Genomic DNA, 16,907 nt, shown 5'->3' with positions numbered 1-16,907 from the left:
TTTTTTGCAGTTTTTTTCTTCCAAACAATTGTCTTGTATTGGACTAAATGATTCTCCCCTCCCCTGCACAGACTTAGTCATGGTGCACCTATGATTTTTTAAATGGCCTTTAATATTATAATGTATATTTAGGGCTCAACTCTGCAAGCCACAGCAATAGTTCCTGCTTCACTTCAATGTGGCTACTCGAATAAGGCTGGTAAAACGACACTAGATTACTGGTTATTGCTAATGAAATGTTGTAGCCTGTGCAGCATTCTTTGGAAAGGGTTGTCAGAATTCTACAAATAAAGCTGTTTGTATTATACTCAACAGCAGCTGTTTGGCTGCACACTAGTTTGGCATTTCAAAATATGACCAACGTGTCAGCCTGAAAACAAGACATTTCCCTCTGTGCTTGGAAGGATGCAGGGGTCAGAGTGTTCAGACACATTTATCATCAGTAGCATTTATTTATAGATGCTCACCTCAGGCATCCTGTGGCATTGTAGAAGATATCAGGGTCAGATACAATACTCGATTTTGGGTAATCTCTATCTGGCCAACCGGAGTAGGGGATAAGAATGGTCTCGGTCAGTGGCTCCAGAGTGTCTCGGGTCAGCAGGGTCTTCAGCTGGTCATTGGAGGACAAGTTCCACAGCAAACCTAGAATAGCCAAAATAAATGGCAACAAGAAATCAATTCACGAGGCCAAACCCATTGAAACTAATGACACTCATTGACTTGAATGGGCTGTGGAACAGAAGTGAAAATTTGGTAACTTTTAAAGGAAGGCTCAAACTCCGCTATCCTCAGTTATACTAGCTCTAATGCATCAATATGATGGAACTGATAGCACAAATTCCCAGACTCTGCAGTGTTGGCAGGGTAGTGTATCGTGCACCGAAGGAAAGGCACCGTGATCTATGATATTGTAGTGCATGTGTTTAAATTTAACCAGGAATTTTAACTGAGCATGTCAGATGTTTAATGATTCATTTAATACTGCTTCACTGGACAAATATTGCACTGCTGATCTTACTATGCTAACAAATCACAGCTTTTCATTCTGAGTGGACTGGCAAACGACTGAAATCAATTTTATTTGAAATTCATGAAAGGCAATGCAAAAAATCAGGAGACATAAGTAGCTAGTGGGGAACAATGATCAAAGAACTCCATCTGGCATTTACTGTTTCAGACAGTAGCACAAGCAGGTAAAAAGTGCCTCAGGGGCTGAAATGTTAACAGAAGTGACTACGTGTTTTTGGGCTGGTAGGTTTATTCATCTTTCTTGCTCTCTCATTATATACATTTCAGAATGCCATAAAAAGGTAAAGGGTAAACAAATTCTTAAAAAAAAAAAAAAAAGAGTTCCATAATGTAACCAAACACACAGATCAACTGAGTGATAGGCTCCCTCCCCAACTATGGAGCTACTGTAACACAATGCAAATAGTATGTAAAAGGAGAAAGACAGAAGGATCTGAATCACATGGTGGGGATCTAAAGCCCAGAAAGGGATAATGAATTCAAGGTTTTTTTACACAGGCAAAAAATTAACAGGAAACTACTGATTCACATATTTACTCTCAAAGGAAATGGAGAAAAAAAGCAAATAAAAGGTACTGAGAATCTAGTTTGTTCTGTATATAGACAAAGGAGCTCTTGGTGTAAATTGGCATAGCACCAATGCTAACAACACAGGTACTAGGTCCATTCATGTTAGCTGAGAAACTGGTCCAATGCCTCCTAATATCTTATAGTTGCACTCAACTCCCATGGACTTTTATGGGTGGAGTATATGGCTCTTTGGATGCACTGCTTTTCATTTTTTAGAAGCAGCATTGGAAGCTATAGCCTGATATTGCAAAGAGAACTACCCTGTCACATGTGGGCCTGTGAGTACGTACCAGTATAATTATTACCGTCACTTCATTTTCTTTCCCTTTGGCAGGTACTCAAAGCAAGCTAGATATACCCTGCTTGACAAGAAATTCCAAACTGAGGATGCAGGTGGCTCAGACACAGAAGTGGTATGAGACAGTAAGTTCCTTTTATTTTTGGAATATGTGCAGTCATGTGTGGGGAGGTAGTGGGGGTCGTAAAGTCTGTTCTCCAGAAATTTCACCTTTTCTTACTTTTATTTTCTTTCTAAATCTAGATACACCCTATCAAGGTGCTAGGAGGGTGCAGTTGCCCATATATGTGAGGCATTCAGGCTACACTACGAGCCTCTTCCACAAGAGGAAATGCAAATGGGGTGCTCTCATTTGCATTTCCTCTTCCTTTCCCTTTTGCGCAAGAGATTTTTGCTCTATTTCACAAATGGAGAACTAAGACAGAGTGATTGACTTGCCCAAAGTCACATAGCAATTGAATCTATATTTCCCATTCCTGGGTGAATGCCCTGACTGCCCTCCCCACACCAACTCCAAAGTGCATCAATCTTTCATTTTCTTGATTACCAAAAACTCTCACAAGTTATTTAAAAAAGACAAGAACATAGGGAAGCATATTGCAGCTAATGGTGCATGGTTCAAAGAGTGGAGTCACTCCCTGCAGATACAGGATGGGCCTTTTAGCAGCAAAGGCCAGAGTGTTGAAGGCTGAATTTCCCTTGAAGGTGGAAAGGCAGTATACCTCTGGGGTCATGCAGGTGTGGGCACTAAAGTTCTGCTTGGTGCCCGTTAGTGGAGGTCACAATGGGGATTCTCTTGGACATCTTTTTCATATCCACTCCCCTCCCTCCTTCCTTGTCAATGGGGGGGGAAGCACCAACAATACCTTCACTGCAGAAAATTTTGCAAATCACCCTCATACAGTACAGACACCAAGGTGAGAGATTCTTGTTACTATGTTTCTTCCGCATTTAACAGCAGAATTTCTCACAGGAGTGAAAAATACTAACATTTGGAATTGTGTTATTGTCCAGACTGTCAGTCAAAGGAAGCAGTGCCATATTCTCTGTATGGTCCCAGTCCTTATTACTAGAGTTTGGGATTGTGTAGAGAAAAATGACCAGACTATGCCAATGATTTTAAAAGTATTATTCTGAGTAAAACACGCAAACTGCTGTTCTGTACTACAAAGAGAAGGATTGTTTGTCTAGCCTGCTGCTTTCATAACCCTTTAAAAATCAGCACAGTGTAGGCTGATGTTCCACTTAGCAGCTCATGGATAATGTCTCGTTTATAATACCTAGATATGGTAGGTGTTTTAATTACAATAGTTGCCAGCAGTGGAAAAAACCCACACTCAATGTTGGGAGTGCTGCCACTGCTATGTATTATGAGAGCCTTCTTCTAGGAAAAATGAAACACTAGCTCCCAAACCCAAAAAAGTGTGCAGTAAATAGGAAGTAAAATAATATGAAGGGTCCAAGCGGGGTATATTGTGAACTGGCTTCTGTAAAATTAATGTGACAAAGCAACAGGTATCAATTTGCCAGAAGAACATAGGTATTACATACATATGAGAAAAAAAATAAAAGCAGCTGGAACAGAAGACTCACAGCTGCCAAAATAGTATTTAAAATGTTGCTGATACTGCAAATACTCTCACCCATGCTTAATTCTACTCATGTGAGCAATCCCACTGAGCCTATAGGCATAAATGCAGATTCATATGCAAAAATGTTTGCAGGATCAGGCTTTTTACTTTCATATATGCTATATAATATGCTACAGGTTGGACCTCCCTAAGTCCGGCACCCTTGGAACCTGACCGATCCAGGATGAGGGATTTTGCCGAACCAAGGGAGGTCATTCCTGACCCCCTGCCACCTGCCTCCCAACCCTGGCCAGGCCCGCTGCCCTCCTGGCTGGTTTCCCAACTGCTTCTGGCCCTGCCTCCCTGCCGACCCTGCTGAGCAGCTGTGTGCCGGGGCTCCCAATCTCACTGGGCAGCCACAGCTCCTGGCCCTTGTGGGCAGCCATGTGCAGTGACTCTGGGCCACACTGGGCATATGCTGCCGCTGCTGCAGCTCCCAGCCCCAGCAGCCAGCCATGGGCCAGGTTTCCCAGCCCCGCTGCCACTCCCTGGGTGTTACGGTTGCCAGGTGTCTGGTTTTCGCCTGGACTGTCTGTTATTCAGGTCCCCCGTCTGGTAAAAAAACAGAAAATACTGGACGTGGGAAATGTCCAGTACTTACTGTTTCCCTCGGATGGAAGCCTGGTGGGAAAATTTTCCCCTGCCACGTGTGGCGGGGGAGTGAGGTGCATGGGGTCATTTAAAGATGCAGCGCCCCCCCTCTTTTTTCCCCCTTAACAACTTTGGTCTCCCCCATTTTTTTCCTCAACAGAATTTTTTTTCCGGTGTGGTGTTCTTTTTTGGGGAGTGGGGGGGGGGGGGGAGAAGTGTTTGGTATTTTTTGTTAAACCATCTGGCAACCCTACTGGGTGGCCCCACCAGCAGCTCACTGCAGGCAGCCCGCTGCCCTGTCAGCCTCACAGGGTTCCTTGCTGATGGCCCTCCACGGGACACCAGACCACGGATGTGGTCCTGGTTTAGAGTTTCAATCTGTTCTAGTGGCATACAATTCTCCCCTTAAAAGGCTGATTGGTATAAGACAGGAGGGTTTCCTTTGAAATTATTTCTTCTTTTAATGACAGCTTGGCCTCTCTGTGTTGTAATCCTGCCTGCAGGAGAAATTTTCTTACATTTCTTAGATGAATGTTGCACAATAAGATCAAGAGGTTAGACACTCCCCTACAGGCTTAGCTGGCTCACCTTCAAAAGCTGATTTTTATTTTTTTTTAAAGTTCTGGGTGTTCTACTTTCTATTCCCTGCTGAACTCTCGACATAATCAACAAATATACAGGTTGATGCGGACTGGTGTGTATGTGAAATGACTGACACACGCATGGAATTTAGCAGTAGGCCACAACTTTTATTAAACTTCAGCAAAGGGGAGAGTCATAGCCTTCTCATTACCCACATTCTCTTCTAGCAGGCATTTAATTGGTTCCAGTGCAACGGCTACAAGCTCCTTATAACCTGTAACATGGGGTAACCTTTCCTCAACTGAACCCCTCCCCACCAGGAGTCAGCTCTGAGTTCTAGTACCCTACCTCCTACAAAGGGGACAGAAGGTCCTAGAAAGGCCACAAGGTCTCCTCCCAACGCCCATCACCAAAATTCCAGGTATTTCACCTCTGGGAACCATTTATCTTGTCCTTTTAACCACACTGAAATCTGGCTGCAAGTTGCAATGGATTAACTCAACCCAATACTGAGTTGGGTAGTAAGTGCAATCCTACTTAACCCACTGTGGCTTGCAGGTGCTAAGAGGTTGGCAAAAAACTCCCCAATCCATGGCCAACTGGTCCATGAGAGAAAAAAATTCCTTCCTGGCCCCTAAAGGGGAGACTAGCTAGAACCACTTGTGTTAGGACAGGTTGCCATTTCTAGTTTGGGATGGGTACAGTAGGGCTGCTGGAATGGAGCCAAAAGAGGCTCCACATAGCTCCTACACCAGGTTGAATCCTGGGAGCTTAGGAACGCTCCAGTCCTGGTCCCACCACTGTCAATGGGTGGCAGAGGCTCCCAAGAGGGGAGGAGCTACCTAGTGTCCATCAGCAAGCATCTCCTTTACTGCTGTGCCTGTCCCACCCATTGCCACCAGCACCATTAATTTTTCTCACCCCATCAGGGCAGGTGGGTGGCATATCTTTCAGCTCTTTCACTCTCCCAACCTGACATACTCTTTCCCTACAATTACTTTGCAACTTCCTTACCTGCCTAAAAAGAACCTGCAGCTAATTTGCTTACATGTTAAACTGTGAGCAAATTAAGTTTACCCTTTCTTTAGTAGTTACACTGTAATTATGAAAATCTGACAACTCCTCCATGACTTCCAGTGTGATTTTGGGGAAGTCACATAACCTGTTTGCAAATAGGCCGGAGAGCCACATAACTTGCCACGGGGAACCCTGCAGTGGTTTTCCAGATCTGGATAAAGCACACTGGTTTGATGCTATTTCCAATCCCCATAACTGGCATCACAGCTAGTTAGGTTGGCTTCCAGCTCACAAGGCTCTCCGGGGACCACTACTGCCCTGGTGTGTGTGTGCGCTCATGTGACAGACAGGAAAGGGGCTGGGGGTAGAGGAAATGTCCTAGCATCTATTAGTAACAGAGATAAATTTTAGTCTTGTTAGAATTGGCTTAGTTGCAGCCAATTAAATTTACATGAACAGTTCTGCGATTAACTAATCACTGACCTTGAAGCTGAGCTTCTAAGGTTGGGATGCACTGCTCTCATATCTTTGAAAATTAGATAATCTTTCTGTCATGTGGTGGAAAATAAATATCACACAAAGAATTTTTGACCCTAGACTTCTTGACCCTCTTCACACAGGGAATAGCTGAATAACACTCTTTGAAAAGCAGCCATTTCCTCAAGTTTACATTCTTTCCCTCAGATACAGAATTCTGGTGTAGTGCCTCCCACACAGCACTAGAAATGCAAAGCCTTCTTGTTCTTCTTTGGTACAGAAATTACAACATCATTGAGGAAAATCACAGGCTTCCAACTCCAATATGAGTCTCTCATTCATGGAAAATAAGTCTTGCACTGTCAGGCTCAAAACCTTTATGAACTATGACAGGTTAACAAGTCATTCATGGAGCTTTGATGGGAGAATGCTTCTAAGAACAACTCAGGGGATTTTTTCCGGTGACTAATTTGCAGTCATATTAGCAAGTAATTAATATAAGATATAGGGTGAAAAGAGTGTTGGTTGTCATGTTAAAAGGTGGGAACCTCTGGCATAGGATTCTACACTAGGACCTCTCCCTGGAAGTATTGTATATTGTCACTATATTGCAATGTGATTACGTTATGTACCCAGGATGATATTCCATTATACAGCGTTCACAGTTGAAGTAGTAAGACTAGAGAATGAGGGTATGTCTACACTACCCCGCTAGTTCGAACTAGCAGGGTAATGTATGCATACCGCACTTGCAAATCAAGCCCGGGATTTGAATTTCCCGGGCTTCATTTGCATAAGCGGGGAGCCGCCATTTTTAAAACCCCGCTGGTTCGAACCCTGTGCAGCGTGGCTACACAGGGCTCGAACTAGGTAGTTCGAACTAGGATTCCTATTACTAGGTAGTCCCACGAGGTGTACCGGTAGTTTGGAATAGGAATCCTAGTTCGAACTACCTAGTTCGAGCCCCGTGTAGCCGCGCTGCACGGGGTTCGAACCAGCGGGGTTTTAAAAATGGCGGCTCCCCGCTTATGCAAATGAAGCCCGGGAAATTCAAATCCCGGGCTTCATTTGCAAGTGCGGTATGCCTACATTACCCTCCTTGTTCGAACTAGGAGGGTAGTGTAGGCATACCCTGAGTCTCTTAAACTGGAAACATGACCTACTCAATGAAACTCTACAGTTTTTGTAATCTTCAATCATATTTCTCAAGCTGGGACACTGATCAGTTCCAAGGAGGGTTAGTGTATACAAAAATAGGAGGAAGCTACACTGCCCATTAAAATTAAGGATCAATGTTGCAATTTTCATTTTGCTTTTAAAAGATCAGCCCTCACCCCTTGCAACCTGTGGGAGTTGAGAGCCTTGAAGAACCTCCTGATTTATACAATCTGCAACACACTGTGTATTAGTACTGAAGTACTTTGCAGGCAGCTATTCTCCAAGTCATTAATATAAGTATTTATGTTCAGTGACAGGTGCAATTGCAAAATTGCTGGATCTGAATTTTATATCGGTTAAGTTAAAACACAGTAATAGTTACAAATATCTTGCACCACACTACTCCTTCTCTTGCCTTTGCCCTAGTGCTAGTGCTGCTCCGTTGACAGCAGGAGTGATGGAACTAGGAGTATCCACACGGCTCAGGCATTTTTACCAACATGCCTTTTCACCCTTGGATTGGACCAACAGTGATGGAAAGAGTGAGTGAACGTTCTCAGTGTAAATGCACCACTACACACATGCTGCATCTGAAAGGACACAAGGGACCTGATTTTCCAGTTGCTATATAAAAGGAACTCTCATGGATTTGAAGCAGTGGCTGCAGACTCGAGCCAAGACAGGTGATAACACGAAGATATATTTTCAGCACAACATTTCAAACACTTCAAAAGACTTCAATGCTGTTATTTTAATAGTTTTTAAATTCAATATTTTACTCGCTTCTTGTTCGAGAGTAAAAAAAAAAAAAATCTTATAAAATCCCTTCCATTTCCCCATTTTGTCTTTCTCCATTTGCAAAACAGACATGTTTTTCTTTTGTGCTTTAAACATTAACATGGCTCGCTGCTGGCTTGTTTTCTAATTCAGTGGTCATTGGGATCTACTAATAGATTTTGGAGCCTTTCACAGGTTTGGCGAGGAGGCTGTTAAGTGCCGGCACTTCATCTGCCCCTCTTAGCACTGCCAGCTGCTCCTGCCCTCTGCCTTGGAGCTGCCCCCCCACTAGTCCCAGGAGCCTCTTGCTTGCTGTGTGGGGCACAGGAAGAAGAGGAAGGGTTGCTGATGTCAGGGTGCTCCTCTCTCCACCCTGTACCCCATTTCCACAGAGCGGGGGAGGGGAGGCAGCCAGAAGGAGGGGAGAGGGGACAGGGATGGAGAGAGTCTGCTGTCTGCTTTTGGGAGTAGTGCAGGGCCAGAGTAGGGGTGAGCCTGACCTAGCCCCCTGCACCACCACCCAGCAGTCACCTGTGGTAAGCAGTGCCCAGCTGGAGCCTGCATTCCAAACCCTGGCCCCAATCCTGAACCCCTCCTGCACCCCAAATCACTGCCCTGGCCCCAAGTCCTCCTGCACCCAAACTCCTGCCCGGAGCCAGCACCCTGAACCCCTTCCTGCACCTCAACTCCCTGCCCCAGGCTCAGCTCAGAATCCCTGCCACACTCCAAATCCTTTAGCCCAAGATCAGAGTCTGCACCCCCCTCCCCTGCACTCCAGCCCTCTGGGCCCAGCCTAATAAAAGTGCGTGAGGATGGAAGGGTGAGGGGGGGAAGGATGGAGTGAGCAGGGGTGGGAAGGTGGTAGGGCAAGGGTGTTTGGGTTTGAGGTGGATCCTGGATTGCACTTAAATTCAAAAAGTGATCTCATGCTGAAAAAGGTTGGAGACCACTGTTCTAATTTGTACACTGCTGCTACAGAGTGTCCGAGACAGAACATCAGAAATGACTGCCCGTCGCAGGGAGCCATAGCCTGTAATACCTCTGAGGCTGGTATAGGGGGCTCTGTCTGTGAGGTGGAGTGTTTTCCATATAAGGGCATGTAAATTAATAATCTTCCCCTGCTTGCTCCACCCATTGCAGTAACAGATCAGCCAGTGGGCTGACTGGTGCTCAGGCCTGCTACTCCACCCACTGCAGCAAAAACCAACCTATGGGGTGATAAGTTCACAGGCAATAAAACAGGCAGGCAGCCCCTCTCTCACTGGGGATTCGCATTGAGTGAACGCCTGGCCTGATCACCCAGACGCCTTGCACCCCCCGCTCTTGAGTCTTACTGAGCGTACTCCGAGTTGGTCGACCCGAGTGGAGACAGTTTATGAGCGTGTGACCGGTACTTGTGTTCCTGCTGTCTCCAGAACTGGTATAACCTCCCCCCCCCCCCGCCATCATCCCTATCCTAATTGATTTTTTAGTTGTCCTTATTGCTTGCCAAGTGACAGTGGCTAAAAAGTTACTAAGTTAGTTTATAAATAGTTGTGGTTTAGGTTTTTTACTGTTTCCTTGTATAAAGTTGTGTAAATAGTCAGCCCTATGGATAATACCAGTGTTAATTCAACTGTTCCTAACCCCTGGGCAGTTATTGGAAATTATTGTGATTTAGAAAAGCCTCAGGGAATTGTTTTGTGTTGTCTGGCAATCTGTTTAATTTTTATTCTGATGATTGTCTGGCGCCATCAAAATAAAATCAGTTTGTACTTTTTGAAACCCCCAGTTGTGGTCTCATCCTTTCCGGCATCCCTTCGAACCTCGTGTATTACGGGGACTGACACAGAGAAGTACCGGGGAGAGCGTTTGTCCATTGACTGGCCCCCACAGAGCCACCAGACAGTGTCCTCAGAGTGATCTTTTTCTCTGTGTCAAATGGTGACAAATACTGTCACAGATGAATCACTAGATTGTACCCCTCCTACCTTATAGCAGTGTTTCTGATAAAACAAACAAAACCTTGTCTCTAACAAATTGTCCTCACTCATTCTAAAGACAGTTCTCATTTAGGCAAACTCATATTGAAATGAATGGGAATATAATTTGAGGAAGGACTGAGAAAAAACTGAATCATACCATTGGTCATAACAGCAGGGCTAAACTCAAATTAAGCTACGCAGCTTCAGCTATGTCAATTGCATAGCTGAAGTCGAAATAGCTTAACTCAACTGCTGGCTCTGTCTACACAGCAGGAAATTGAATGAAGAACACTCTTCCTTACTCCTTGTGAAAAGAGGGTTACCACGAGTTGGAGTAAGAAGTCTTTCAGCTCGACATTATTTTGAAAGAAAGGCTTGTAGCGTACGCCACAACCAGCTGGCCAGGCAGCTTCCCCTCTGTGCCAGCCTGCATGGAGAGTGGTGCACCGGGCCAGAACACCACAGCCAGCTGGCCGGGCAGCCGCTTCTCTTTTCTCCAGCCCTGCTGCCCTGTGTTCAGCCCGGGGAGGCTGCGCCTCACTCCAGCTGTGCTGGAGCAAAGAGGAAGGGCTTCCTGATCAGCAGGAGTGTGGCGCAGCCTCCCGGGGCTGAATGCAGCGCAGCTGGGCTGGAGCAAAGAGGAGGGCTGTCTGGCCAGCTGGCCACAATGTTCAGCCGAGGTGCATCCTTTTCTGCGGGAGTGGGGAGTCAGCCCCAGAGGAAGTGCCCGCTGGGGCTTCCCTGCTCTGTGGGAGGAGAGGGGGGAGGAGTCCTGGGAGGAGGTGGGTGCAGGGGACTCCCTGCTCCCACTGGCACCCTGTCCCCTATGGCAGAACCCTGTCCCCTCCCCTCCACTGGCACTTTGCCCCCTGCTACAGAACCCTGCCCCCTGCCTCACCCCAGAATCCTGACCCTTGCCCCAATGCCACCCTGTCCCCTGCCCCAGCACCCACTAACACCCTTTCCCAGTACCACGTCCCCTGCTCCCACCAGCACAGTTGGGGCCACATTAGGGAGGCTTGGGGGGGTTTTGGAGGAGGGTTTTTTTTTCTTGCATCTCCCATATGTGACCCCAACTGACTTTTCTGTGGGTCAGTGACCCCTGACTCAAAAAGATCCCCTGCCTATCTCAGAAATAAAGAGAAGGCAGAAACTTTTTGTATTTGACAAAGTCTTTTATTTAAAAATGAAGCCTGGTCAACAAACCCACAATTGGGGCCAAGCCCCCATCTGGCCACAGCATTATATCGTAATTTAGCAAATATATCCCGCACCCGAATATACCCCGCGGGTTACATTAGCTAAATTATGGTAATACTCCTGCACCCCACAGACCCTAGATCTGAGCCTGTCATATACTGGAACCCCCTGCCCTGAGCCCCTCACATATCCCAACCCAAATTCCTGCACCCTCACATCCACAAGCCTGTGGCTTGCTTAGTAGCCCAACCCTCCATCTGACCCCAACCCTCCCCAGCCTGGAGCCTCCTCCCCGAGCCAGTGTCCCCTTCTCCACCTCCTCCTGCATCCAGATCTCCTCCCAGATCTTGCACCTCTCACCCCTTCCCACACCCAAATCCCTCATTCCTACCCCAGAGCCCAACCATCCTGTCTCAACCCAGTGAGGGTACAGCTAGACTGCAGGAGTTTTTCCAGGATTCCAGAAAGATCCCGGAAAAACTCTTCTGCATCCAGGGATGCGTTTGTTCTTCTGCTTTTTTTAGTGGAAGAGCAAGCATGCTCTTTTGGTAACCCCTATATTCTTCTTTCCATGAGGAATAAGGGGGCTTCCAAAAGAAGGGTTTTTCTGACATTTGGTCCAGTCTAGACAGGCCAAATGTTGGAAAAACCTACTCCTACAGAAGAATTGAAAAAACAAAGCAGCACTGTAAGGGTTAGGGATAGCAAGTGATGGAGAGGAGGAGAATAGAGAGGAAGGGGCGGGGTAGTAGATCTTGGCTTGTTCTGTCATTTAGAAAGTGATCTTGGGTGCAAAAAGGTTGGAGACCACTGCCTCAGGAGAACAAAATGGCCTTGAATAGAAACTTCAGGGGTTAGCTATTGACAATGCCTCTTTAAATCCTTGTTCCTTTCTGGATTATATTTGACTCATCAATCATGCTGCTAAATAAACAAACACATATATTACAACAGGTCTGTGCACTATATAAAGCACTGAAAATCTGCATGCAAATATTTTGCAAGAATTACCAGTTATCTGCTTCTTAGTCTCCACATCCTTGGTTTGTCTGAGTACATGGAGCAGGACTGGGATCCCATGCTGCTCACACACTTCTAGTTTGTTGTCATTGTCTTCATATACCAAGTTCCTCAAAGCTCCACATGCCAGCCGCTGAACTTCCCCATTCTGCGTTTTTACGATCTGTAGAAGCTTGGGAATGCCACGAAGGAAATAAACCTGGGGGAGGAAACCCAAAAGAAGCGTTTTCATCATTTAGATTCTGGGGAAAAAAGCCTTCTCAAATATAGATTCTGTAAGTTATTCATAGGCTTAGGTCTAATAGTGGGCAGAATGACCGAAAGCTCAGATCATTAATAGCTAGGGCAGTGAATCAGTCATGATTGTAACTACTGCTGAGTTGAACAACTTATTTACTGGTTCAGTGGTGGATAGAAGTCTGGAAAAAGTGTTCCTTTTGAATGGAGCTTTTTTTCCAGGTTTTCCTATTGAAATGAAAAAATGAAACTGTTTTGTTTGGGTCTAATGAAATGACATTTCCAAACCAAATAGGTAATTTAGAATAGAAATGTCAGTATCCTTTGTTTTGAAAATGTTTTTGGCTTTTAATTTTTTCTCTCATTTTGTCTCTAAGCTAATTTATTCGCCAAATGTAACCCAGACTCCTGATTGGTTTTGGTCACTCCCACATTGCATTTTTCAAATGTGCTATTCCCCTTCTCCCCTCAAAATAGTTTGCCCAGTTCTAATTGTAACTTTTATTATGGAACTCTTTATCTTGGGGCTTCTGTGTAAGTCACAGTCATAATTCATAGCTAAGGAAAGTAGTATAGTTCAGTGCATGGGGCGGGAATTAAAGAGAGCTGCATTCTGTTCCCAAATTTGCCACCATCTTGTTCAACTTCACATAAATCATTTAACCTTTTTTGTGCCCTATCTTCTAGATCTATAAAATGGGGATGAAATAATTCTGCACCTCACAGGGTTGTTACTGGATTTAATGACATAATATTTGTGAAGTGCTCTGAGTTTCAAGGATGTAAGTGCTACAGAAGTTCAAAATTATTATTTTCTCATTCTAGACAGCCTGCTAGAAAGGTTGCAGTTTTCTTTGCTGTCTCCTGCTGTATGGGCTGAACACATAATAAATAACACATTTTACTTACTAGGCACTTCCTAGCAATAGCACACTAAACAGCAAATTAATAAAAATGCAAAACAACCCCCCCAAAGTACAATCAATTATAAATTAAATCAATAAATCTTGACTATTCTTAAGACATTGATCACCGGCACAAGAGAGCGCTCTTCAATTTCTTTTTAGAAGACCAGACACTGAAGATCTGACCCAAAAAGAATGCAAAACAAAAAACATTTTATATCACAGCAGCGCTATGGAAATAAAGTATTTTTCAGTGTTTATATGCTGTGGCAAAGCTCAGTATCTCAATTATCCCACAATGTGGTGTACATGAGCTTTGGCTTCTTTAGGAACAAGTTCCTTATTAAGTGGGTCTTACAATTGAGCACAATTAGGAATGGTTTAATCTAGCATCCCATAATGTAACAAGGTCTTCAGGAGAAACTCATCCTTGAGTAGCAAGGATTGCATATACAAGACTTAGAAAACTGATACAACTACTATGGGTAGTATGGAGCCACATGATAAAATGAATTTCATCAAACTGGCAGGTACCGAGAACATGAAGAAACAAAATCCAACAAAGCCTCCTGTTATCTTCCTGACCTGGCCATGTACTCTGTATGCCTACCTTTGCTTTGACTCAGCTGCATTAAAGGTAAAGTTTGCTGCTAACACACTATTGACCTGGTTCCCTATGTTTTCAACATTCTGATTCTTAGAGAGTTATCTTGAGAGATGGCTATTTCTCTAGGTCAGTGGAGCCCAAGCACTGTGAAGGCCTATTTTCTTACTGCCACAAAGCTGGCATGTCCTTTTGGCGTTTTTAGTTTTGTTTTTCATTAAATATTTTTATAGGCTTTTCTTTTTTACATTTTCGGTGACTCCAGAGCTCATGAAGGCTACTAGCCTATTTGCTACTCATTTACTGGGCAGAGTCCATGAAAGCCACTGGCTTATTTAAACCCACTGAACAGAAGGCCATGCTCTTAAACAGGCCTGGGCAAAATATGGCCCAAGGGTGGAATCCGGCCCACCAAGCCACCGGATTAGGGATGTTAAATTTAGATGAACTAATCAAATAGTTGATGGGATTTCCATCAGCTATTCGAGTAGTTGATAAAGGCACCTCTGCCTTTGAACCGTAGCAAGTGCCCTGCCGGACTCTTGCTACAGTTCAAAAGCAGAAGCCCTGAAGGGAATGCAGGCCCAGCAGGAGACTGGCCCCATGCTTCCTACCATGCCCGAGCCTCTGAAATGTACAAGAGCCCCAGAGGGGCTCTTGTACATTTCAAACGCACAATCGCAGGAAAACTGGCAAAAGCGGAGACTGCTGAACATGGTGGGGGAAAAAACCTTTGGGGACCAAAGTTGTTGAGCAAAAAAACCCAAAAACAAAAACAAACCCCCCTCCCCCACAAAAAAAGAGCCACTGCACCTTTAAATCCCCACGTTTCCCACGCCCCCACCACACACAGCTGGGGAAGAATGTCCCAAGCAGCCTTCCATCTGAGTACGTATTTTCTGGGTTTTTTACCAGACAGAAGCCACAAATACCAGACTGTCCAGGCCTCTACCTTCCCTGCCCCCCACAGAGACGGTGCTGGGGGGAACCACTTTTAAGCTGGCTCCCTCTAGCACTGTCTCCTGCTCCCCCGCCTTGCTGCCTCTCTGATAGAAGCAGCAATGGGGGGAAGCAACTAGTTGCATCATTAGTTGACTATCTGATAAGCTTATGCTTATCATATAGATGACTAGTTGCTTACATCCCTACACCGTATCCAGCCCCCGGATACTGTGGGGAGCCCTAGGTATGCTCCCCGCTTGCCTCGCCCCACCTGCATACCACTCAGAAAAATGGCTGCAAGGCGGTTTCACTTTAAAAACTGAACCTGGATGGGAGAGGGGATGCTTTAGGAGCTGCTTCCACCCCCAGCATAATCCCATTGACCGGCTTTTGGCCAATAACAAGCAGCCATGAAGCACAAGGGGCTCATAATTATTCACAGAGCACATGGCTGTAGCCTGTGCAGGGAATGGGCAGGCAGGGAGGCTGATTCAGGAAAGGGCTGCTGGCTGGTAAGTCTCCTGGCCTGAGGCTGCCTCTGGCATCCCAGGCCCTCACTTCAACAACCCTCTGCCCCCCACTCCTGCCCCACCACTGCACATACCCAAATCCTCTGCACCCTCCTGTACTCATGCCCCCTCCCAGATTTGGCACTCCAATCCCCTGCCCAGATCATAGTCCCCTCTTGCCCTAGCTCAAAGCCTAATCCTCTGCACCCCCATTCTCTGCCCTAGTGGATGTACCCTTAGATCCAAGTAAGCATTTCTGGTGATTTTTTCCAGTGTTTATTGGATGCATACTGATTTTTTTTTTTTAAATCAAGGACATTTTATCAGTATGTATCAGTTAAACACTAAAATCCATAGCCTGGAAAAATGCTGATTTTTTTCACATCTACATAAAACTCAAGCTACTAAAAATAAACCCAGAAAATGGAATAAACAAACTCAGAAAAACAGAAGCCTAAGTGTATTTGAGCTGGGACCTAAGCAGGAAAATGCTCTGTAGCATGTAACCACAGTAAGCCATATAATCCCTTCAACATCTGGCTTTTAATGAAACAAACAAATAATGATCCATCCATACTTAAGATTAGTATACATAGCAACAGAACGTGTTCCAAGAAAAAACAGCTTCATTAAAATGGAGTGAAGGTTAGAAGTAAATATCAGTAACTTAGAGTAGTCCACATTACAAAGGTGTAATTATCTCAAAACCAAAGACTTGAAGGAAATTCACATGTAGGGATTAAACAAAGGAAATCCAAATCTGTTTAATATGGTACTGCAGTTTAAGGCACCCAATCAACCTTAACTATGTCTGCTATTGACACTATAAGAGAGGAAAAGTCAAATGTGTCTTCAGAAATCATTTAATTGAAGCAGCATCCACAAACACTAATAAGAATTAAATGTTACTGCATCGCTCTTGCATTATTGTCATATCATAGCAGAAAGGGTGGGGTTGAAGCTTGCCTTCCCCAGCTGGGATGTCACCCATGGGAGGTTCTTTGTGGTATTCTTAGTAGCAGACCATTTCAATCTCTCAGTCTCTGTGGCAGGGGAAAACTTTCCGTAATAAAGAATAATGGGGAAAAATTACCATAAATCCTTATCATCCATCCATCCCCAAATGCCTCAAGACTTCAGTGAGTTTTAACTTAATGGGACATTTGTAGTGTCTCGGTTATTCTGTTGCTGAGGGGTATTTTTTTTGAGAGAGAGATGGAAAAATAAGTGTGATACTAGATAGTAACTTTTTTAAAAAGGATCCATTTTTATTTGTTTTAAATCCTAACAAATTAACAGATTTACTTGTAAATTCTCAGAACATTTATTTTGCATGAAAAGAGTAAGTGCCAGTAATTTTGGGGAGCATACACTGTGTTTCTCTTATATAAAT

General features: G+C 44.7%; 1 protein-coding gene across 1 annotated transcript in view; it reads right to left on the bottom strand.

The window, feature by feature from the left end:
* Nucleotides 1–16,907, bottom strand: part of PKP2 (plakophilin 2) — a 74,149-nt gene that overhangs the window by 31,518 nt on the left and 25,724 nt on the right. Inside the window, exons 5-6 of the mRNA XM_075940244.1 lie at nt 12,309–12,516; nt 468–645 (exon numbers count right to left, since the gene is read on the bottom strand). Coding sequence (XP_075796359.1) covers nt 468–645; nt 12,309–12,516 — 386 coding nt within the window. The remainder of the gene's footprint in view (nt 1–467; nt 646–12,308; nt 12,517–16,907) is intronic.

Source organism: Pelodiscus sinensis, chromosome 1, assembly GCF_049634645.1.
Source record: "Pelodiscus sinensis isolate JC-2024 chromosome 1, ASM4963464v1, whole genome shotgun sequence".
NCBI lineage: Eukaryota > Metazoa > Chordata > Testudines > Trionychidae > Pelodiscus > Pelodiscus sinensis.
Note: the sequence above shows the minus strand (reverse complement) of the source record. Positions and strands in the feature narration are given on the sequence as shown.